Below are 23775 nucleotides of genomic sequence, written 5' to 3'. Positions count from 1 at the left end.
CACCCCTTCTCTGGTTTATGTTTTACTTTCCTCCATTTCTTTGCTATGACCTGACTGGTTTATCAAGGTACTTGGCTTTACCACCAGCAGTATTGCTCACTACCATAAATTAATGGATTATAAAAAGCATCTTTTCTTTTTAATATACAAACGTTTGTAATTATGGAAAAATGGTTCCATAGATTCGCTTTAAAGCATAAATTATGAACCATGATGTGTGCGTTCTGTGACATTAATTCTATCATGAAACTTATGTGGCATAAAAATACTCACTTTCACCACTTTGGATATATTGCCAGATGAGCCATTGCAAATTTAGAAGTAACAAATGGTTTTTAACGTACAGTGTTGCCCTTTGCTGGTTCCTGTTTAGTGACGTATTACAGGCTTAAGCTACGGCAATATTATTTTGCGAGCAGTGCACTCGTAACCGTGGAGTATATGGAACACAAGAATCCTTTTATGTCGTGTTTTCATAAATTTTTTTGAAGCGGTAGAAATACAATTAATATGGAATTACTATCCGAGACGCCAATCAAGTCCAGTATTCTTCTTATTCTGGGTACGTATAAGCTTAATATACTTGTTTTAAAAAAATATTTAGACTCGTTGATAAACATTTGATGTGCTCATTTTAAAATTGTTTAGCATTTTTTCTAACTTTTAATGTTAACGAGGTTAGATGCTATTGTGATATTAAATCAAATTTCAAAAGTATTACATGCATTAAAACAACGCGAACCTTGATTTTTATTGAAATTATGTATTACTGATTTATGTAAATAAGCCACTAGCTCACCAAACCCACGTGCGTGCAAACTGCTCTTAACATGAGTAAACCTAATTGGCACTTGAGTTAGAAAAAACGTTTTCGCCGCAGCTGAGCTATGTTCTGTTATGTTATAATTACGTCGCTTTTGTTCAAATAAGCATCGCCTTTTTATTTAAAGGTTATTTTCAGTTTTCTAAAACACAAAGTCATTCTCGTGAAAAGAAACGGTAATATTTGTAAAATTTCCATGAAACTAACCTGTTGAAGAATTGCATCTGTAACAATCCCTGGGAAATTATCTGTAATAGTCCCTTTATTAGATCATAATCAGACCAGCCTTTTGGAAAATACCACAAAATGGATCAAAACACCCAGCGACTACGCACTGTTTCGGACATCGAATTCTTTCTATCGGCGCACCGTTATATTTTATAATTGTTTTGTACAGATGAGCTAATATGAACATAGTAACACCAAAATATTGTTTTAAATTTCCTCTCTTTTTTCATTTGGATGGGCATTTTACTTCCTGACTACAGACTTCGGGAGAAAAGTTTACGGTTGCGAAGTTTCCAAATTCGCACTACCCGCGGAATTGGATTTGCACGGAGCTGGTAGTTTACATGTGGTCCCGCAGACACCACTTCTGTTAACCTAATATTTTCACTTCTGTTTAAATTATACGTGATGCATTTAAAGAAAATGTATTTCCGGAACAAATTTGCCATGCAATGTGGTGGTTTGAAACCGAAATCCATCGATGTTTCTTCAGAATATCAAGCACTTCCCGAGAATAACGTAAGGAAATCAAGGTAAACAGCATGTCGAGAAGATGAAACTGCGAACATGCCGTGAAATTAAGTCTCTCGCAATGCCGTTCTGCGCGCAGGATAGGGACTCCGCGAGCGTCCTTTGATTTATTTCAGTAGTACTTGGGTGTTTTGCTTGCAATCAAACACGTGGGAGAGAAACGGAAAGAAGACATAAATATACACGAAAGTACAAGTGATATTTTCCCCTCGTCCTTAAACTGTCCTTTGTCCGTGCAGTGATCCGGAAAACAGTACAAACATTAAACCAAAAACAAGCAAACCCCACCTTTAGATTTAGCTAACCAATCGCGATATTTAACTTTCTAGCAGACGACTGCGTGGGTACTATTGTAATAATGCAAATAACTGCCTCGTGTAAATGAAACCTCAGTCAAAATTTGAATTCAAATACGCAATTGATCATAATCTGAGCAACACGCACAGAATGACTGAGAAACTCAGCAGGCCAGGCAGCATCTATGGAAAAGAGTACAGTCGACGTTTCGGCCCATACCCTTTGGCAGGCTGGTCTGCCCTGCTGAGTTCCTCCAGCATCTTGTTGCTTGGATTTCCAGCATCCGCAGATTTTCTCGTTTGTTATCATAATATGATTAGGCATCCTGTTGGTAATAAAATAACGCAATTTTGGCTCGAAAGTTACTTTGGTCCGAAGACAGGAAAATTCTTCCACAGTATGTAATAATAACGATAATAATAAAGCCAATACCCTACATTTTCAGGCCAAGCATATAACCTGAGTTGTATAGGAACCCTACATTTTCTAAACACCATGCCGTATGGCACTGGATATCTATTACTTTTTAGGACAATTTAATTTGATACAATTTCATAATTTTGCAAAAAGGGAACTCACCTAGGAGCAGACAAAACTTCAAACCACTAATCTTGAAACAGGTGAAAAAAAAAGCTATAAATTAAAATATTCAGTTATCGGACAACATCAATAAACAAACTATTCGAAGGATGAAATATTCTTGTGGAAATTCTGAAGACTAAAATGGAGTATTTTAGCAAATAGACTAACTTTTTATTTGAACTTTTTAAAAAGAGCATCACAATATTTCGGAGACTAAGATAGGCCTAAAAATACTTCCTCCTAGAAGCATATAGCATGTCCGGCCGCCTTTGTTCCAATACGCATTTTTAGATGCCTAATGTAAAAACCCAAGACCCAAACTAGCTGGCGGAGCTCGCCACAACCACCGCTCTCTTCAACGCCCAGTGCTGAAAACACAATACAGGAGGAATCCGGAATCTTTGCTTGACAAGTGCAAAAAGAAGCTTGGCGGATATTTTTTTTGCTAGCTTTGCAAAACCGGGATGCCCTGGAACAGCGTCGTTGGTCCAAGTGCAGCCCTCCCAGCGCAGGTTGAAGCGATCACCGGCAGCGGCTCTGAGCACAGTGAATTCGCTAAGATTCTCAGGCTGAAGACTAACCCGTACTTTCACCCACTGAGAGCTGACCCCTCTGCTGCTTGTCCCCTCCAATTACTCTTCTTCTCATTTCTGATCCTAACCAGTCCTTCGCAGACCCGTTTAGGGGCTGCTGGTGGCGAATATCCTGTCTGATCCTTTACTTCGGGTATCGCGTTCCTTCATTAACCCGTATCCCACGGTTCACAATTAATAATTTTATAAAATCGAAGCAAGTTGTACGGAAGGAGCCAAGGCACTAATTATATTCTTCCAAAGTTGTGCGAAAACGGCACGGTGCACCCTTGTTAGAGATATGACAATGGTTAACAGAAAATTATCGAGGATTTTTGACCAAACCCCAAATATAATATTTGTAAAAGTCGTAGCCAATTCTCAATTCAGTTTTGTTTTGGCATAGAGGCAGAATTAGATCATTTGGTCCATTGAATCTGCTCCGTCATTCCATCATGGCTGACTCGTGATCCTTCTCATCGCCATTCTCCCGTCATCTGTCCGTAACCTTTGATGCCCTGACTAATCAGGAATCTGTTAACCTCCTCTTTAAATATACTGCATGACTTGGTCCCCACAGCCGTCTGTGGCAATAAATTCACACAACCAACACCTGACGAAGGGTCTCGGCCCGAAACGTCGACATCGCTTCTCCCTACGCTTCTCGCAGCTCCACAGCTGCCTAGCCTGCTGTGTTCCACCAGCATTTTGTGTTTGTTGTTGCTTTTTATTATAATTCGCTTGTGATGAACTGAATAAAATGTATCAAACTCGCCCGACTTTCGGCTTGCATTGTCACTGAGGAATGTTGCCAAGTCAGAGAGTCTGATGCATGTGTCAAGCATTGAAGACTGGTTGAAAGAGAAACGCAAATGTGGTGGACGTTGGCTTGCCGTCTGCAGTCGGGAGAAATATTGGTCTATTATTTTGAGAAAGTGATAACAGGGTGCATAAGTAAACATAATATGATTAGTCAGAATGAAAGGAAGCTGCTTCATAAATCTATTAGAATTTTTGAGGATGTGATTGGCAAGCTAGATAAAGAGGAACTGAAGTGTTTGGAATATATAGATCTTCCAAAGGTATAGAATAAGATGGCACTTTTGTGCCAAAACCTCTTAGTGGGTGGTGGCAGTAGTAGTGGATATCCTTGTTTATAAAGAATTGGATTACAGAAAACAGGGGTATGGGATGGGTCTCGGCTGGAAGCGTTGACTGTTTCTTCATTTCTATCAATGCTGCCTGACTTCATGAGTTCATCCAGCATTTTGTGTACGTTGCTGTGGAATTAATAGGTACTTTCTCAATTGATAGAGTATAAGTAGTGATCTATTGATAGGGTCATTAGTTGAGTGTCATCTGGTGGCATCCACTAGTCTTGTGAGACCATGGATCTGCGCCTGGAATGGAATGGCCTGAGCAAGGTTGTAAGGAAGACCAGCAACTGCCCATGCAGTGAGTCTCCCCTCTCCACGCCACCGATGTTGTCCAAAGGAAGGGCAAGGGCCAATACAACTTGGCATCGGTGTTTTTGCAGGAGTTGCGAAAATGAGGTTGAAGGCAACATTGGACTACCTTAGGGACTCCAGCTCTGGATTTATCCTCAGGGTTTACTCCTGAAGCCTTTCCCATGAGTGGGTATGGTCGCAAGGCAGCAGAGGTTTGAAATCAGAGTTTTCCCTCACTTAAGCGGACTGCCTTCCCAGGCTGACCAGCTCCATCTACCCAAAGCACTGGTTTTAAGGCATCAGGACCCGCCTTCGTCCCTTCTCCTGTCAGTAGAAACAGTTCAGCTGGGTTTAGAGGCTAAGCCACATGAGAAGGTGAGGAGCTGGACTTGGATGTCTATTTGAGGCTATTTGAGTTGCATGCCATGAGGAGCACTTTTAGGTAGTGAGAGCTTGTCCCCACTACCACTCCTCGGCTATTTATGTTTTTACTGAATGCATACAGCACTGTGCAAAAGGCTGCCCAAGACCATTGCACAGTTCTGTAGTAATTTTATGCATTGCACTGTACTGCTGCTGCTGCAAAAAAGACAAATTTCATGATATACATTATGATGATAAACCTGATTCTGACTTGGGTTTTTTTTTTGTGGACTGAGAGTGGGAAGGGTGCAGTGAGAGGGAAATCATGGTTGAGAAAAGGGGAATGGAGAGGTGATGGAGTGGGACATGACAATATGGTGTCACAGAGACCCATCTGTAAAGATCAGAAAAAAACAATTGTTTGAAATCCAAGGACCTTGCCAGGTGTCTCAGGGTCGGGTGTGTCTGCGCCTGTGTCAGTCCCCCCCACCGCCCCGGTACTTCTTTGCTACCTGCCCCACATTCCTCTCGAGGTGCTCTACCCTTGCTATTCCCAACATTCTTTGCTCCCGCCAGATTTACAAACTCGCTCTTTGTTCCGCATTGACAAATACAGTACTGTGCAAAAGTCTCAGGCGCTCTGGCTATATATATGTGCCCAAGATTTCTGCACAGTACTGTAGATGAAGGTAAAACTCCCAACTTTCCCCAAGGATTGCTCCCTCCATGATTCCCTTGTCCATTCACCCCTCCTGACTAATCTCAATCCTGACACATATCCCTGCAAGTGGCCAAAGTACTACTCTTGCCTAGTCACCTCCTCCCTCACCTCCATTCAGGCCCCCAGACAATCTTTCCAGGTGAGGCAACGTTTCACCTATGAATCTGTTGGGGTTGTCCATTGTGTCCAGTGCACCCGGTGTGGCCTCCTCTACATTGGTGAGACTTGTTTGGAACTTGGGAGACTGCTTAGTTAAGTGTCTCTGCTCTACCTGCCAAAAGCAAATCTTCCTGGTGGCCCAATAATTTAATTCCCATTCCTGTTCCAAGCTGTCAGTTAATGGCCTCCTCTTGTGCCACGATGAGGCTTCCCTCAGGGTGGAGGAGCAACACCTTATATTCCATCTGGGTAGCCTCCAAGTTGATGGCTTGAATATCGATTTCTCCTATCACTTAAACAAATTGCTCCCCCTTGCCTCTTCTTCTATTCCCCACTCTGGCCTCTTACACCTTCTCACCTGTCTATCACCTACGCCTGGTGCTCCTCCTGCTTCTCTTCCTCCTATGGTCCACTCTCTTCTATCAGACTCATTCCTCTCCAGCCCTTCATCTTTCCTACTCACCTGGCTTCATCTATCCCACCTTCTAGCTATCCTATTTTCTCTCCCCTACCTTTTTATTCTGGCATCTTCCCTCTTCCCTTCCAGTCCTGAAGAAGGGTCTTGGCTCAAAACATCAACTGCTTCTCCATTTCCACGGATGCTTCCTGATCTGCTGAATTCCTCCAGCATTTTGGGTGATTTGATTCAGGGAAAGTTGCTGTCTAGGCACCATGCCGCTAAGCTCTGTATCTCCTTCTTCTAAGCTGTCTTGTTGTTTGGCATCCACCCACTGCAGTAATGGCATTTGCAAACTTGTAAATCGAGATAAAGCAGGATCTGGCCACACTGTATGTAATCAGTATATCGAGGGTAAAGCCAAGGGTTGGGAACGCAGTTTTGCTGAGCACCAGTATTGAGGATTATTGTGGCAGAGATATTGCTGTGATGTTGCTGTCTATTCTTACGGATTAAACTATGAGGAAGATGCAGGTTGTAAGATGTAAGTGGCCAAGGTGATGACAGAATAGTCATAGTTTGTAGAAATGTGAGATAGTTCACTTTCATAAAACAGTAGGAAAAAAAAGAACATTTAAATGGACAGTAACTACTTTGCAGTTGGATTCATGTCCTTGTAAATGAATCACAGAAAGTTAGGCTGATGCAGCCAACAGGAAAATCAAAACTTTGCATCTGATGGGAATCTGAAATAAATATTCCCAGGGTTTCTAATTTTTATAAAATTTTTTGGAACAGCTAGGACATGAGAGCCTTTGTGGCAAGTAGATTGGATGCACCTTTAACAAATCTCCCTACAAATGTTCTGAGAATATCATATACTGCTTTGGTCTCCTTATCTCAGTGAGTTTATATTTGCCTTAGGCACAGAGCAACAATGGTTTATCAGATTTATTCCTGGCATAGGATGGTTGTTGCATTAAGATATTGAGTATAACAGACTTAGATGAAGGAGAAACAGACTCATTGTATGATTCTGAAAGGGTGGATGATGAGAGAGGATGGAAAGTTTTGAACTGCAGTGTATGTTCTTACAGTATACAATAAGGACAGGGAAAATTTCTCTAAAAAGTGTTTTGAAGATCTTTGGAATTCTCCATCTCAGATGGCTACAGAGGTTCAATCACTGTGTATACTCCAAGCTGAGGCAGATATATCTTATAAAAAAAACCAAGATAATCGAGATTAGGTTAGAAAAAGCGGAGTCTATGTTATTTTTGAATGGCAGAGAAGGCATAAGGGGGAGTGTGGCTTTTGCTTCACCAGTTTAGTATGTTTTTATGTTAGCATAGACAGAACCAACTGAACATCCATTGATCTAAATCAAAATTAGTCAGGCTCAGCATACCATTTTCCAATATGCACATGTTAAAGTGAAAGGATTTGAGCCTCTCAGTTAATAACTCAAGAGGGTGTCACTGGTGTTACACCAGAATGACAATAGATTGGTATCCAACCCAAAAATCTGCAACATAAGCCAAATGATGTCTTCACGTAACATCCGATCTTGTCTTTAAATAGTACAAAACAAATTACTACTAACATGCTGAAAGATAACCATTAATCATCAGGTACCTAAGATCTTCATTGAATGTGAAGGTTAAGACTACATTTCATTTAAGTGCCATAGTACTGATGCAACAAATAGTAACTCTGAGGTTAAATCAATGTTATGACTGTGAAATAGCATTACTATGCAAATGCAATTTAACTGGAACTAGGATGTGAACTGTCCCCAGAAACACTGTAGTTAATGGTCTTACAGTGTTTATTATTGTTTGACTTCCTCAGTAATAGGTCAAAAAATTAGCCGTGGACCCCTTTAGATTCCTTAAATATTTGTCAAGTCCACTTGGAATTAAAGTAAATTATTAGAAAGTGAACCCTCATCTCCTTGTTTAAACAGTTAAATGTAAATGCTGTGATAACACTGCCTACATGTATTTAAGTTTTTTGCCACTTCAGAAGAGAGTTGGATTTTCAGCCAGTTTGTATGAAAAGGGCACTGTCTGGATATATACAACATTAAAGTCAATAAAGAGCGATTAGTAATTACAGTACAAATGCAGGCAGCTTGCTGGACATTGAAAGCTGAATATAGGTATTTAAGCACTATTAAATACCTACTACCTTCCCTTTTCTAGCCCACTTCTTATTTCCATGGCCTCTCAGTCTGTCACAGACTTCCCCCTTTCCCTATTCTCTCTCGCTTTTTTCAGTATCTCAAAGCTTGCTTTATCTATCCCCAGATCTGATGAAAGCTCACCAATCTGAAACAAAAGCAGTTTCTCTGTTTCTGAATGCTGCAGACCAGCCAACTGTTTACAGATTTTTCTGTTTTATTTTCATTTCTTTTTTTTTTGTTAGTGGAAAAGGGTATACCAGACATTGGAATTTAATTAGAATCAAAAGCCAAGAGTGATTTCCCCTTCCTAAGTCTACAGAGATAAATTACCCTTTTTAAAGACGTGTTCCAGATATTCTTTAAGCTATTTGAAGGAACAACCTAACCTATTGTAAATAACAAGTGAAAATGGTCTGAACCAGAAATCCAGAATGAATGGAGATCCTGACAGAAGCTGCAAATATTCTGTGTGAACATAATTTTGACTTCATTTCCAGGAAGCTCCAGTTCTAGTCTGGTTCAATGAGAATGACCAAAGGTGCAAGAGTTATTTAATCTCAATCTCAATCTCTCTCTCTCTCTCTCTCTCTCTCTCCCTCTCTCTCCCTCTCTCTCTCTCTCACACACACACACACACTAAAAGAAACGAAACAGACTACAGACACATGAAAGTTGAAATGCATTCTGTGATGATTGGTAGTAAGAGGACATTTTGCAACTTACTAATAACCATAACAGCCATGGATTCTTTAGTACTATCAAGACCATCTATGTGTCTAAAGCTTGTTCTGCAGAAAGTAAACAATGGAGGAAAGCTTCTTAACAATAGGAGGCAGTGGTACCTGCTGGAAAGAGCATTTTTGAAGAACTTTGCAACAAGACTCTATCCTTGGTGCATATGTTCTTGTTTCTATTCCACACAAACTACCTAACCAACTCTTGCCGCTACCCAAACCAACAAGAGATGGAGAAGAATGTGAATCAACTGCCAAACAGCAAGAGCAAATAGTATCCCCACTGAAATCTGCAATTTTAGTAGACAAATTCCTAGGCGCATCTCCACATCTGAAGAGGACAGGAAGTGCCAGGAGACCCTAGATAGAGTAATGGTGAGCTTCTATACGAGAAGGTACAATGCAAATGCATCAACCTCAGAGGGGTTTCCCTGCTCCCTGCTACAGGGAAAGTCTGGGCCAATCTCCATCTCAAGTTCTTACCAAGGGCTAAAGAATTGCCTCTTGAATGAGTTTGTGGATTCCACCTATGCATAGCGTTAATGAATATATATGCACTGCACAGCAATTCCTAGAGGTGTAAGGAGCAGTATATGCTGTGCATGCCCCTTTACTGACTGCATGAAAGCCTTTAATTCTCCCAGTTGAGATTGTATATGTAGTGTCCTTCTCTTTACCACACGTCCTCTACGTGATAATATAGAAATCATAATTTTCAGTGTAGGCTGGTATCATGCAAAATTGCTTTATTACCACCAAGCCATCTCAGTCTGTCTTGTTCCAATATTGCACCTCTATCTATAGAACAAAATGGAAACTGTTCAATTTACTTGGCTTCACTCTAAATCCAAAGCCATTCTAACCTTGGTCGCTCAGCTGAAAGATGCAGACAGCACTTGCGCACACTTGGAGGCCAAATTACAAGTTGTCACCCACAAATTCACTGAGGCAAGTGAGAGACTGAGCCTTGCACTAAAGGCAGACATTGAGAGTGAAAGCCACAATCAAGTTCATTCTGCCAGGGAGCCATTTGAGGTAAAGAGCGTTTGAAGATCAGGATCTTAGGTTCATGGCCTATCAGATAGCAATGATACTGTCCTCTCATATATTTCTGATACATGGACAGCCCCAGCAGATACCTCAAATCCCAGGAGATACATCACCAATGTCTTCTCTGCAAAACCTCCATATTCCTTAGCAGACACCGATATCAACATGTTCTCTCAGCTCAATGCACCTGCCTTGGATGAGCAGACTAGGTCATTTCCATGGGTGACATCAGATGTGCAAAATTGGCACAATCCAGGATTTGAGTAATTATAAGGAGGACTAGAGAAGTAATACAAGGATGTTTTAAAACCTCCTGAAGAAATGTAACATCCTCCCTCAGTTGTGGGAATCTTTGGTTCGATGGTTGTTAACAGTGGTGAAGGATCATTTGTCATGATACCATGAACCTTACACACTTTCACCTAGAGTTCAAAAAGCTCAGAAAAAGAGACCACTACATCCCAAACTACACACCTGTCTATTTCATCAATACCTCTGTTCCTCTTTCCACAGATGCTGCCTGGCTTGCACCATTTTTACTCCAGAACCCTTAAAACATATCTATTTATAAAACATGTGTGAAAAGATATTAGCTTCAGGAACAGTTATGTTTTCTGGTTAAATCTTTTATGCTCTGCATGCAGTTTTACCTTGGTTTGAGGTTATTGTTAAAACATACAGAGAATAAAGATGCTACAGGAAGAGCTGAATACTGTAGGTAACGGATATTTTTCCATCATTACATAAGACTACTGACTAGTGGTTCAAAACAACACTGCACAATCCCCATGCAAAATTACCTCATCTGGCATTAACCATAGGAGCAGGGCATATAGACAGTTGGCTGTTGGTAAACCAGGCATATGCTTTGAAGCATTAATGGTTAAGGCAACATCAAATCCCTCTAATTCAAAAAACATATGTGATGACTTGTGCATTACTTTGAGATATTAAAATTAGAAAATGAAATCATATGTGTTTTGCTAAATGTAGCAACTTGAGAGGAATCCACTGAAACAGAAAGCATTCCAGAGGAGCTAATGAAGTAGGAGAATGATTGCCACGGTAGTGACCAAAATCTGTTAAAGTTTCTGCAAAAGGTCCACAGATGCTGGAGAATGAAACACAACCAAGAAGTAGTGAAAGTGCTCGATAAGTCGGGCTGCATCTGCATTAACCTGAAATATCAGTTTTGTTCCTCACTCTATCAATGAGGTCTTGATGAGCATGCCAAGCTTTTCTGCTTTGTAACTCACACAGAATCTACAAACTGGGTAAATTGTCCATTATCTGCACAACTGTCCCTATATTTGCCTCTTAAGCGAAAGGTCATTTGTTTCATTGGGCCAAAAAATCATTGCTGGCCACTCCAAAGTCAAGGTAATCAGTTTATTTTTCTGCTGCATCTTAAATTAATGACTCTTAGAATTCCTTCATAATAATACAGGGCATTTGCTCTAATCTGTTTGATTCTTAAAATTCCTTCATAATCTGTCATTTGCCTTGATAAGAGAAGCAAGTAGCTTCCGGTAGAAGTGGTAGAGGCAGGTTCGATTTTGTCATTTTAAAAAATTGGATAGGTATATGGACAGGAAAGGAATGGAGGATTATTGGCTGAGTGCAGGTTGGTGGGACTAGGTGAGAGTAAGTGTTCGGCACAGACTAGAAGGGCCGAGATGGCCTGTTTCCGTGCTGTAATTGTTATATGGTTATAAGTGTGTCTATATGCTATTTAGGAATGGGAAGCACATGATACTGTATTTTCAAAACAAAGAACATAGATTTAAGTTGATTGCAAAAGAATCAAGGGTGATGTGCGGAAAATTATTTTCCAAGCAGTGGGTAGTCTTGAGCTAGATGTCACTTGCTGTAAAGGTGATGGAAACATTTAATTGAAGCTTTTGAAGAGAAATTGGTTCAGCAAGAGAATTGCAGGATTGCAGAAAACAAACTGGAGAATGGATGAACTGGTTTTCTCTGCGCAACACAATTCTCTGCTATGGCTCTACAACTCGCTCATCAAGGTCACAAACTGGACTTCGAACCCATGTGAACATTTTGGTTACATACTATTGAAATCTGGATCCCTCTTTGCATTCCTCTGATGTGGCCATCTGTGAAAGGCAGACACATTTTCATTTTAGGGGTGAACTTCTCATTTCACTAATGCTGACTGCAACTTGGAAACCATCAGAGATTTGTATTGGAACAGATCTTTGACAGTATCCAAATAAACATACAAGATATGATCAGGAGTAAGCTACTTGCTACCTAAAATCTGCACTGCCATTTTTATTAAGACCATATATAACTATTATGCATTTATACATCAATTACACATTTCTTTCTTGTTATCTTCAAAGGCTCGGCTTCTCTGAGAGAAAATATCTAGTGATTCCTAATTATAGATTATCCAACATGGAGGTAACCTCTTCACATCCACCCTCAGGATCTTGGAATGAATTAACATCTCACTCTTCAAAAATTCCAGTAGATAAAAACCTCAATTGCCCACAATTTTAACTATTATTCCAATGAACTTTCTCTGACTGCTTCTAGTGCATGGACTGAAAAAATACTGTACTCTAGTTGTGGGCTCACAAATGTCCTATATAACTAAGCATAAATTTGAGCAATAGCAATAAATATTCAATTCCCCTGGCAACAAACAATAATATTGTATTAGTTTCCTTATTACCTGCAAAAGTTTCTCCTGGACATGAATTCCCTTTGTGTCCCCTTCACAATTTAGTTGTTTCTGTACAAAAGTCTTGGACACACATATATAACCAGGGTGCCTAAGACTTTTGCACTGTAGAGAATTTTACACTTAGCCATACTGTATTTCACTTGGCAGATCTTTGTCCACTCTCCTAACTTATCTCGTCTTCTCTGGCCTTCTTTTGTCTTCTTCATACCTTACCTCCAGTTTAAAAAATTGTTATTTCTCCTACTACTGTTGATTCTTATTGAACACTCCCTGCAAGCTGGACAAAGTAATCTGACATAATTGAAAAGTTTGCATGTTGTATACCCACTTTAACTAAAATTTTAAAATGATAGCTATGGAGTAACTCTCTTTGGATTATACTGTGAATCTGCTAGTAAAGCTGTTGCTTGTTGGTTATTAACCCCAGTATGCTGCAAAGAAATGGTTCTATCTCCAAGCATGAAGACACTCTCCTCTTTCTTATAGGAAAATCTAAGTTGTCACTTTCTCAAAGATAACTGCTGGCATGGACCTAATGGTACCTTGAATCATTTGTTTTGTCGCTGTGTTTATGTATATATGTTTTACCTGTGAAATATGCTCTGTGGGGTGGCTGCAATGTCTTTGGGTCCCTTCTTGGTGAATTTAAGTAAATTATCCTTATTCCATTCTCGTAGTTGCTATCGAGTGGCAAATATCAACATCCTAGAAAAAAGAATAAAATTATCAGATCCAGAATCAGAATTCCTATCACTGACATTTGTTGAAAAAGTGTTGTTTTGTGGCAGCAGTATAGTTTAATACATTAAAAAATGTGGCAAATTTGCAACTTGTTGCAAATAAGCTTCTAAATTGAGAAATCCAATTTGAAGCTGACAGTAATAATTTACCTTAAGATACAATAAGAAATATAAAATTAGTGCAAAAGGGAGCTAAATAGTGAGGTATTGTTCGTGGACCATTCATAAATCTGACAGTAGAGGGGAAGAACCTGTTCCTAAAAAAATGAGCATGTGGCATCAAGTTCTTGTACCTCCTCCTGATGGTAGTAATAAGAAGAGGGCAGTCCTGGGTAGTGGGGGTCCTTAATAATGGAAGCCATCTTTCTGAGGCATTGCCCTTTGAAGATGTCCTTCATAGTGGGTTGAGTATATCTCCTATTATTTATCAGTGAAGAAATTTTGTCACAGAACTAACTAAATTCATCTTGCAGATATAGTAGAGTTCATAAGTACACAGACGATTTATGTCACAAGTTGCTTCTCTGATATCATGACCACTGAAATTCAAACCAATACTCAGAGCAACTTGATGTTGACCAAAATCAATCACTTTCAGTGTTGTTCACTGGAGTAAATCTTCCAGAGCTGCACAAAATCATTTAACATTGAGGAGTTGGTAATTATTACTGGCAGCTTCAAAATGGATTTCTCAATGTAGAAGCTTTCTGCAACAAGATCCTCAATGTAAATTTGCCAATTATGTTGCTTGGTATTGCACAATCAATAGCACCTGAAATGCAGATCAAATGGTAATGAGGGTTCCTAATCAATATTGTAATTGCAAATTTTGTTGTCAATAAATGAACAAATTTCATTTGATTGCCATTCCCCACCTAAGACTTTGTTGTACTATGAGTTGGAAATATATGTCTGCTTATGTACTGAAGCTATACATTAGCTTCACTCACCTAATGTACTGAGCTGAAATTTCTTGATTTATCTCGGTTACTTCTAGCTTCATATCCAAGACATCTCAGCTTGGTTTGTGTATATTTTGTCCTCCAGCTTTGGAGGAAATGGGGATAGGAGATTGTGGTAGGCATTGGTTTGGCAATGGAACCTTTTCCCTATTAGTTGGTTCTGTCAAATGATTTCTTCCTCATTTTTTATGGAGTTTTGATGATCAATGGAGAAAACATCTCCTAAACAAGGGGTTCCCAACCTGGGGTCCATTGACTGTCTCGGATAATGGAAGGACCCAAGGCATAAAGAAAAGTTTGGGATCCCTTATTTAAATGGAACTTTTGTAAATTGTTCAGAATCAGATTCTGATTTATTATCACTAACTTGAGATCATGGAAACTTTACAAGGTGTAAATGTGGGAAAGTACTTAAGAACAATTTTACTTTCCACAGTTCTTAATGTTGCACTTCCTGTGATTTCTGAACAAAGAGTGAAGAAACAATCATCTCATACAAAATGCATTTTGATCGATCTTACCGATATGGATCATCTAGAAGCATCACAGGTATTAACCAAGTTAAATCATTGTGTTCATTGCAATATAAGTTATTTTTCTTCTGTTTTTAATTTGGTTTTCTTTTCAATTTATGAAGTGACGTGTATCACAGTTGACCATAGTCCTCTTAACTTCAAAAGAATTGCTATAATTCTAAAGTAATTCAATTGAAGTTACCAATTAAACAATTAAGGCATGAGGCATTACAGATAACACTGAATCTTATTCTGAACTAATGTTCACCTTAGGCATTTTACAATAGTGATCATAGGCTATCTATCAGAGAGTATTGATTAAGTTTGATTCAGTCACACAAAAGTAGAAACTTTGTTACTGCCTAAGCCAATGCTAATGCCAATGCCTATGTTATTTTCCTGCAACCTACGATGAAACCAAACACTTTTCAGATTATCTCCTACATTGACAGTTAATTTATAAAGAGACTATCAACCAGATCCAATACAAGGCTCAGAATTAAGTAAAGTGATTACTTGAAATCTAAGTTGCTGATAACTACTGATGTTTTGAAAGGATGCCACCAGTAACCACTTTAATTTTTCAAAACACGCGTGAAGGTTCAGTCTTTAATGTATATAGAAAATTATTTTTGAAACAAATCTCTTTGTCTCCTTGCCTTGCCTATATATTTCTGCAATGACCTTGGCAGAAAAAGGTCGCTTAATCAAGTACTGTCCAAATTTACGACTTGAATTGGTGAAAACTTTGCATAATTCTGATCCTGAGAAGGAACTGACAAGAAGGCAGGATATCTTGATGAGACCGAAACAGAGAGCAACTGTGCTGGTGGAGAGGAGTTGCTGGGGGAGCAGACACCTTTCTCTTTAATATAGAGAGGACTCCCTCCCTGCAATTGTTTGATTTTGCTCTTTGCATTTATTTTCATGCTACTAAATAAATAAAAGCTTGTAAAGTCTTCCACAGTTAACTTTATTAATTCAGTACAACAATGGCAAAAGCAATACCAATACTACATACAATCTTCAGATGGCAATTGAATCTAGCTGATGATATCCCAGAACATGAATGAGTCCATCATGGAAAACAAAAAAAAATTGGAATCAACATTTGTGGAACAGCCTGGTCAGTGGTTTGAAGGAATATAGCTGAAACAAAAAACATTATTTTTCTGCCTTACTTGTCCCATTTTTATTTTGCCTCTTCCAGGGGATAATTTGGCTGCAGTAAAAAGGAATTTATGGTCTTGTTGTGATGCTCCAGATAACATGAATTTGGGAAAACTTGAGTGATGTCCTTTTCCAATCTAATGTTTTCTTATGCTCTTATGCTGGCATGATGAATATTAAAAGTCTCTGGTGTTAGGAAATAGTTGTATGTTGTATCAAATGGAAACCATGTTGTCTAAACCACAAGATTTAATGGATGTAGAAAGCAATTCAGCCTATCTGATATCATTCCTCCAGAAGAAACTTTAATGCTTCATTTGAAAAAAACTTGCTGTTTTTGAAGTAATTTCTTATATTTGTTTATTTTTCATTTCCTATCTATAAGCCCACTCTATGTGCTGAACATTAAGTATTACTGATTATATTTTCAGCATTCCTTAGTGTTACAAATTCACTAAAGTTACACCAGGAAATTATATAGATTAAAAGTATATATGAAGCATTCAACTTATTTTTTGTAGATATTTTCTGATGAAAATCAGACCCAAACTCAAAGCTTTTGTGATGGCAAAAAATCAACAAGAAGAAAATCTTTGGTGAATAAAGCCAATGGTATGAATTCAGATATTTGTGATTCAAAATTATTTTCTTTGTCCAATATTAACTAGTAATATTTATAGTACATATCAGCATGTTTCTTCTATGACATATTTTAACAAAATAACTTTATTTCAAATTTGCCATTTATTTCCTTTTTACAAATTACTTTAGTATGCAATATGGTTTAGAATTTCAGGTTGATACTGCAGAAGTTAATGTTTTGGATGATATAACCCTAAAAGCCATCATGAATACTACTGGGAACATGTCTTGTCATTGGAGATTTAAGAATAGCAGAATTCCATGTAATATGAAGAACAACACATTGTACAGGTATTTTCCTTAATTTGCTTTTATACATTAAATGTTGTTGTGTGACATTCTTCATTTGTAAATGAGCTAAGCAAAATTTAGAAGAAAGATTTCTTCCTGCAGTGTGATTCAGAGGAATAGGAATAAGCCATTCATTGATTCCTTTGATTTAATGGGATTTGTAGTTGAATCTGTTTTACTTTTGATATATGTTATTTTGGTCCATTTGCCCTGCACTCAAGTGTACTTGAGCCACTGAATAACAAGGATAATCCAATGGTGACATAACTGATGAATCTAAATCATAACATAAGCAAATGGAGGCAGGATACATGCATAGAAAGCCACGCAGAAGCAAAATCTGAGATGAAGCAGACCACCGGCCTGCTGAAATGAAGCTTCCATTCCTAGGATTTCTCTATGGGAGGCCACAGTATTAAGCAGGACAAGTGCTGAAACTTGTGATAACCGGGATATGTTAGACAACTTTGCTGATATGAGCAGGTAAAAGAGGAAAGAGCAACATCTATACACTTTATCTATGGAGTCTTGTGAGCTGTTTTGGGCCCCTCATCTAAGAAAAGATATTGAAAGGCCTCGATTGATTAGTGTGGAGATGTTTCCTATAAAGGGGGAGTCTAAGACTAGAGGACAGAGCCCCAGAAGAGGGATGTCCCCTTAGAAAAGAGATGAGGAGGAATTTATTTAGCCAATGTGAGGTGAATCTGTGGAAGTCATTGGCACAGATGGCTGTGGAGGCATAGTCATTGGATATATTTAAAGTGGAGGTTGATAGGTTCATGATTTGTAACGTTACAGGGAGAAAGCAGGAGAATGGGGTTGAGAGAGAAAATAAATCAACCTTGATGGAATGGTGGAGCAGACTCGATCAGCTAAGTGGCCTAGTTCTGCTCCTATGACTTATGGTCTTATCTGAGCACAATTTCTTCAATGGCAATTCCAGATCCCCATTCACCAACAGTCCCATGCATTGTTTCCTCTGTCATAAGATCTGCTTGGCTAAAATGCTGAAATAAAATCCAAAACAAAATTAAAATTCCACCAAAACATGGAGAATAGCAAACCAACACTAATGAATAAATCTTGTTCAATTTGGTAAAGTTTGCTGCCAGTGCTATCCTAATAGTTGCAATATGGTTTATGAAAGACAGCTGCCTTACTGTAACAGAAACTACTGATAGATTTAGAAGACCATTTGGATTAGAAATGGACTTAGGAAGCCTCAGTATGGACTGGACCATTTAACCATGGGAGGGTAATTTGGGTAGATGAGGGGCCTTGCAAGACAAGGGATGTTAGAGGTGTGGTAGAGCAAGATGAATTGTATTCCTGAGAGGGAATGTCAAATTTGTGTCCCTAGAACCACAGCTATTCCTCAGTGATCCCCATAACCTCAGGAAGACAGGTTTCTCCATTGTTACTGTACTTTAAATCTTAGCTACATTTGTCCTTTGAAAGAAGCCAGATACTTGATAGGAAATCCAAGTTGATTTTTTGATCAAAATGAATAAAATTTGTTGAGTAAATGCAATAGAATGTACAGTACTTCTCTGAAATCAAAGCATTTGATAGGTATGGTGCTGGTCATAGTTTTGGTGATTCATCTTCATTTACTGTGTAGTTCTTGCACCTGCATTTTTAAATTTTAAATGATAAGCTAACTTGTTTGGCTATATTTACAATTGTATTGCTTTTCAGTAGCAACTTAATCATTTTCTGATTTTAAGTTATTACCCGAAGAGAAGAGGTAAGTACATACGGGATTAGTAATGCACAACAAAGAACAATCTCTAATTACTTTTCCTGTTGCTAAATTGATCTGATTCTTATTTTTCTTTTCAGTCAAGTTACGAGTTTTACAATTTTGCAAATCAGGGAAAGGCACTCTGGTGTATATTCTCTTACAGTCAAAAACGGAAATAGAAATTGGACAATTAATTTTAAAGTTGTTGTTAGAGGTAAGTAATGAAATAATGAAGTATAATTTCCAACATGTGAGGAAGTAATGGTCGCCATTTATCCACAGACCCGTATCAATAATATTCAACTTCACAGGTTTTTTCCTAATATTAGGGTACAATTGAGGAGGGAATACATATTAACATCTCTATTGTAAGAAAGTGTGAAATTGAAGTCACACTTTACGTTGAATATAAAACCTACGGTGACATTATTTAAAATATTCAAAATGTAACTGAGAAGATTAGCAGCATCCTTAGTGTTTTCCCTACCTGGACAATTAGAGAAGGGAAAATGTCAGAAATATGTATTTGTGGTAAGCAGGTTGTAAATTAAAGGCTTGTATTTGGGTTTAAGCTGTTCACCTAAGGTAACATTCTAGTTCAGTACTGAAGGAGAGCTGCATTGTGGGATGTTTTGCATTTGAATGAGGCATTAATTGAGGTTTGATATGCTTATTCAAGAAACAGATAATGGGGAATGAAATTGGATCTTCTATGGGTTAAGACCATAAGACATAGGAGCAGAGACAAGCCACTCAAGCCTGTCGAGACTGTTCTGCCATTCCATCATGGCTGATTGATTATCCCTCTCAACCCCATTATCCTGTCTTTTCCCAGTAACATTTAACACCCTCACTAATTAAGAATCTATCAATCTCTGCTTCAAATATACTCAATGACCTGGCCTCCACAGCTGTCCATGGCAATGAATTCCACAGATTCACCATTCTCTGGCTAAAGAAATTCCTACTCATCTCTGTTCTAAATGGACGTCCCTCTATTCTGACTGTGCCTTCTGGTCTTAGACTCACCCACTGTAGGAAACATCTTCTCCATATCCACTCTATCTAGGATTTTCAATATTCAATAGGTTTCAATGAGATGCCTTCCCCCCCCCCCCACCCATTCTTCTAAACTCCAGTGAGTCCAGGATCCATTCCAGACTCTAGTGATCTCTGCTCCTGTGATGTGAGTCATGGTGGCTGCCACACTGATGAAGACATTAGCCCTGGCATACAAATGCCAACTGGTGATATACATAACCAGAGAATCGTGATACTACGTGACTGAAGAACTCACAATCATGGAGGCACGCCTTATAGAATGCAGATGACTCTCAAGAGTAGAGACTTTGGATTGTGACAGCTGCTGTGTCGGTTTGTTTAGCCGTACCTTGGAGCACGGCCTCCTGCATGAGCAAAGGCACTGACTGTGTAAAGTGAGTGTGAGGCCAAATGCTGCACTGCACAGAGAAATCAGCAGGTTCGTGCTCTACAAAACAAAAATGGCCACAGCTCACCTGATAACCTACGGGGGTGGGGGGGGGGGGGGGGAGGTAGTTTGTTGCACTTTCAAAATGCTCATAATTAACAGCATTGATGCAGCAGTCTGACCTGTGCTGTAGAACCCAGAAACTGGGTGTTGGCACTACAGCATAGAAGCAGGCCCTCTGGCCTATCTAGTCCATGCTGAGCTGTTATTCTGCCTAGTTCCATCAACCTTCACTTGGACTATAGCCTTTCATACCTCTCCCATCCATTCACTTCTCCAAACGTCTCTTAAATATTGAAATCAAACCCGTATCCACCACCTCTACAGTCAGCTGGTTCTGCTCATGCTGAAAATTTTGGTCTCAAAGCAGAATTCCAACCTCCTGCAGTATGTACCATGGACCTTGATAGGGAATGAACGTTTTCAGGTAGCATTCCCATTACACCACTTTGGTTTCATTTACCTGTCAATTTGACCATCGACGTTCTCATGTCAGCATCATTCAGAGAGGCTCATTTGTAACTCTGCTTAGCTGGAACTAATTATGTGCAGGTGTGCCTCATTGAGTGACAACTGATAAGGTGGCTGCATGTGAAATTTGACCATCAGGTTCCCAGACCAGCGTGGATAATTTCACTCACCTCAATGCTGAATTGATTCGACAACCTATGGGCTCACTTTCAAGGACTCCAAACTCATGTTCTCCATATTATTTACTGTATATACTATGTATTTATTATTATTATTATTATTATTATTATTATTTGTTTTTATTGTTAATTGCACAGTTTGAAAAATTTTGCATATTGATTGCCTGTTGTATTTCTTTGTTCTACCATGAATGCCTGCAAGAAAATGATTACATATACATATTTCAACAATAAATTTACTTTGAACCTTGAATGATTCTGCTTCTTCCTCATCACTGTCTTCGCCTGCACTTCCTTTCTCATCTTCCTTCACTGCCTGGCTAAGCTTTATCTCTCGGTGATACGAAATTAAACCAAGATAATATTGTGACTTGGGGAGAAGGGTGAAAAGGAGGAATGAAAGTTGAGACATTGTCGTTCATAACCTCTTTAGGTTGGAAATGAAAAGAGATTGTGATTGGAGATGAGATGGAACATGAGAAAGAGAATTAACATTAGGTTATAGCATCATCTTTAATGCTTTAAAGCTTAAAGTGTCATAGTTCTATTGGCGGCCTTCCCTGTACTGATCAGCACTGCTTTCTCTATAAGAGTATGTGGGCATGTTTGCATAGTTCTCCCTCTATTGTTTGTTGGTGAGACATCCTGTCATTCAGACTTGGATTGTTTTCTTTGGAGTGTTGAAGGTTGAGGGTTGATCAAAAAATGAGGGGCATAGATGGAGTATGTTTTCAAGAGTGAAAATATCATATATAGAGGGCATAGCTTTAGGGTGAGGGGGGAAATTCAAAGGAAATTAATAAGGAAAGGTTTTTAAAAAGACAATGATAGGTGCCTGGAACATGCTGCCGGGGAAATATGTTTGGGAGACACTCAGACTGACACATGAACAGGCAGAGAAAGAAGGGATATGGACCATGTGCAAGCAGGTGGGATTAGCATAGACTGGCACAATTGTTCCAGACATCAAGGGATTATTTCTGTGCTGTCCCGTTCGCTGTTTTGTGTTAAATGTTAGCATGATGGAGTCCCAGAGTCATACACTACAGAAACATCATGTCCATGCCAGTCAGCAACTGCCCATTTATAAAAGGTTGTCATCAGAGTTATTAAGTATATGGTTCTTGGTGTAAATTTTCACAGCAATTTGCAATATTAAAAACACTTGTTCTTAATTGTCTATAAAAGTATTAATTTTGTTATCCTACAATTTCATTTGACAGCAAAACCCAAGAAGCCAAAGTTGACAATGACACTAACGTCACCTATATTGCATTGCACAACAGAAAATTACTTTGTCCCTCAGCTTTCTTGGAGACTTAACTGCACAAGGTACTCTTCACTTTCATGTTTATCTCTTGCCATCTTCAATTGATCACTTTGTGGAATGCACGATTTGTCAACTTATAGGTACCAGGCTTCAATTTACTTGTGTTTCAAATAAAAAACAGGAGACGTAAGAAGAGATTGAATGGGATGAAATGTACAATTCACCATGTAGTAGGACCAGGAAGTTATTACATAGAACATGATACAGTGCAGCACAAGACCCAAGATGTTGAACTGAACTTCTAACCTTCCCTCCTTCAGAACTCTCCATTTTTTCTTTCACCTTATAAATGCCCCTGATGTATCTGCCTCTAAAACTACCCCCCAGCAGTGCAATCCACATGCCCACCAGACACTATGTTGGAAACCTGCCTTTGAAAAGTTCCCTTGTACTTTCCTCTAATCACCTTAAAATTAAGCCTCCTGGTATTAGCCACATATGCCAGGGGAAAATGGCATTGGCTGTCCATTCTATCTATGCCTTCTATCATCTTATACACCTCTATCGTTACCTCTTGTCAAGTGAAAAGCCCTAGCTTGCTCCATCTGTCCTCATAAGACATGCTCTCTAATCCAGGCAGCATCCTAGTAAATCTCCTCTGCACCCTCTGGAAAGCTTCCTCATCCTCCCCATAATGAGAGGACTAGAACTGAATACAATGATCCAAGTGTGGTCTAACTAGAGTTTTATGGGGCTGCAACATTCCTCATGGCTCTTGAACTCAATCCCCTGACTAATGAAGGTAAACACACCATACGCTTTCCTAATCACCCTAACAACCTGCCTGACAACTTTGAAGAATCTATAGATGTGGGCCCCAGGATTCCTTTCTTCCTCCATACTGGTTAAATTCCTGTCATTAACCCTGTACTCTGTACTCTGAAGTTCAATCTTCCAAAGTGTATCACTTCACACTTATCCAGATCTGTCACCAGCTCTGCATCCTATCAATTCCCTGTTGTAATCTATCACAACATTCTACACTATCCATTCTACACATCTAACCTTTGTATTATCTGCAAACTTGCTAACCCAACCTACCACTCCCTCATCCAGGTCACTTATAAAAATCACAAAGAGCAGGGACCCCAGAACAGATCCCTGCAGAACATTACTAGTCGCTGATCTCCAGGCAGAATACTCTTCAAGTAAATGACAAAACTTTGGTGCCACACAGCTTCCACTTAGTGATTCAGCTCCAGAAACACTAATTGAACGGTGCTCTATGTCTTTTGCAGGGACTTGAAAGTTTATGAAGCTTGTATCTTAATAAATTTATTTAAGTATACTAAGTTTCAAGTCACAGATTAGAATGCACAAAGGAAACAATTACATACCATACTACGTTCATACTGCTCTCAGACGGGTTTAGACAAATATTAAGAACGTAAAGTTTCAACATCTTTTCCTACTCTCCTGCTATGACATTGCAGTTGCGCTTT

General features: G+C 39.0%; 1 protein-coding gene across 2 annotated transcripts in view; it reads left to right on the top strand.

Annotated features, from left to right (window-relative positions):
- The first annotated feature begins 424 nt into the window (after positions 1-424).
- Positions 425-23775, top strand: part of flt3 (fms related receptor tyrosine kinase 3) — an 81232-nt gene continuing 57881 nt past the window's right edge. Inside the window, exons 1-6 of one of the 2 annotated variants that reach the window (XM_073043814.1) lie at positions 425-562; positions 14939-15051; positions 16709-16799; positions 16976-17120; positions 18963-19078; positions 22227-22335. In XM_073043814.1, the coding sequence (XP_072899915.1) occupies positions 511-562; positions 14939-15051; positions 16709-16799; positions 16976-17120; positions 18963-19078; positions 22227-22335 (626 nt within the window). In that variant the 5' untranslated portion in view covers positions 425-510. The remainder of the gene's footprint in view (positions 563-14938; positions 15052-16708; positions 16800-16975; positions 17121-18962; positions 19079-22226; positions 22336-23775) is intronic. The other variant, XM_073043815.1, reaches the window with a different exon arrangement.

Source organism: Hemitrygon akajei, chromosome 4 (assembly GCF_048418815.1).
Source record: "Hemitrygon akajei chromosome 4, sHemAka1.3, whole genome shotgun sequence".
Lineage (NCBI taxonomy): Eukaryota > Metazoa > Chordata > Chondrichthyes > Myliobatiformes > Dasyatidae > Hemitrygon > Hemitrygon akajei.
This window is presented reverse-complemented; position numbering and strand designations above follow the sequence as displayed.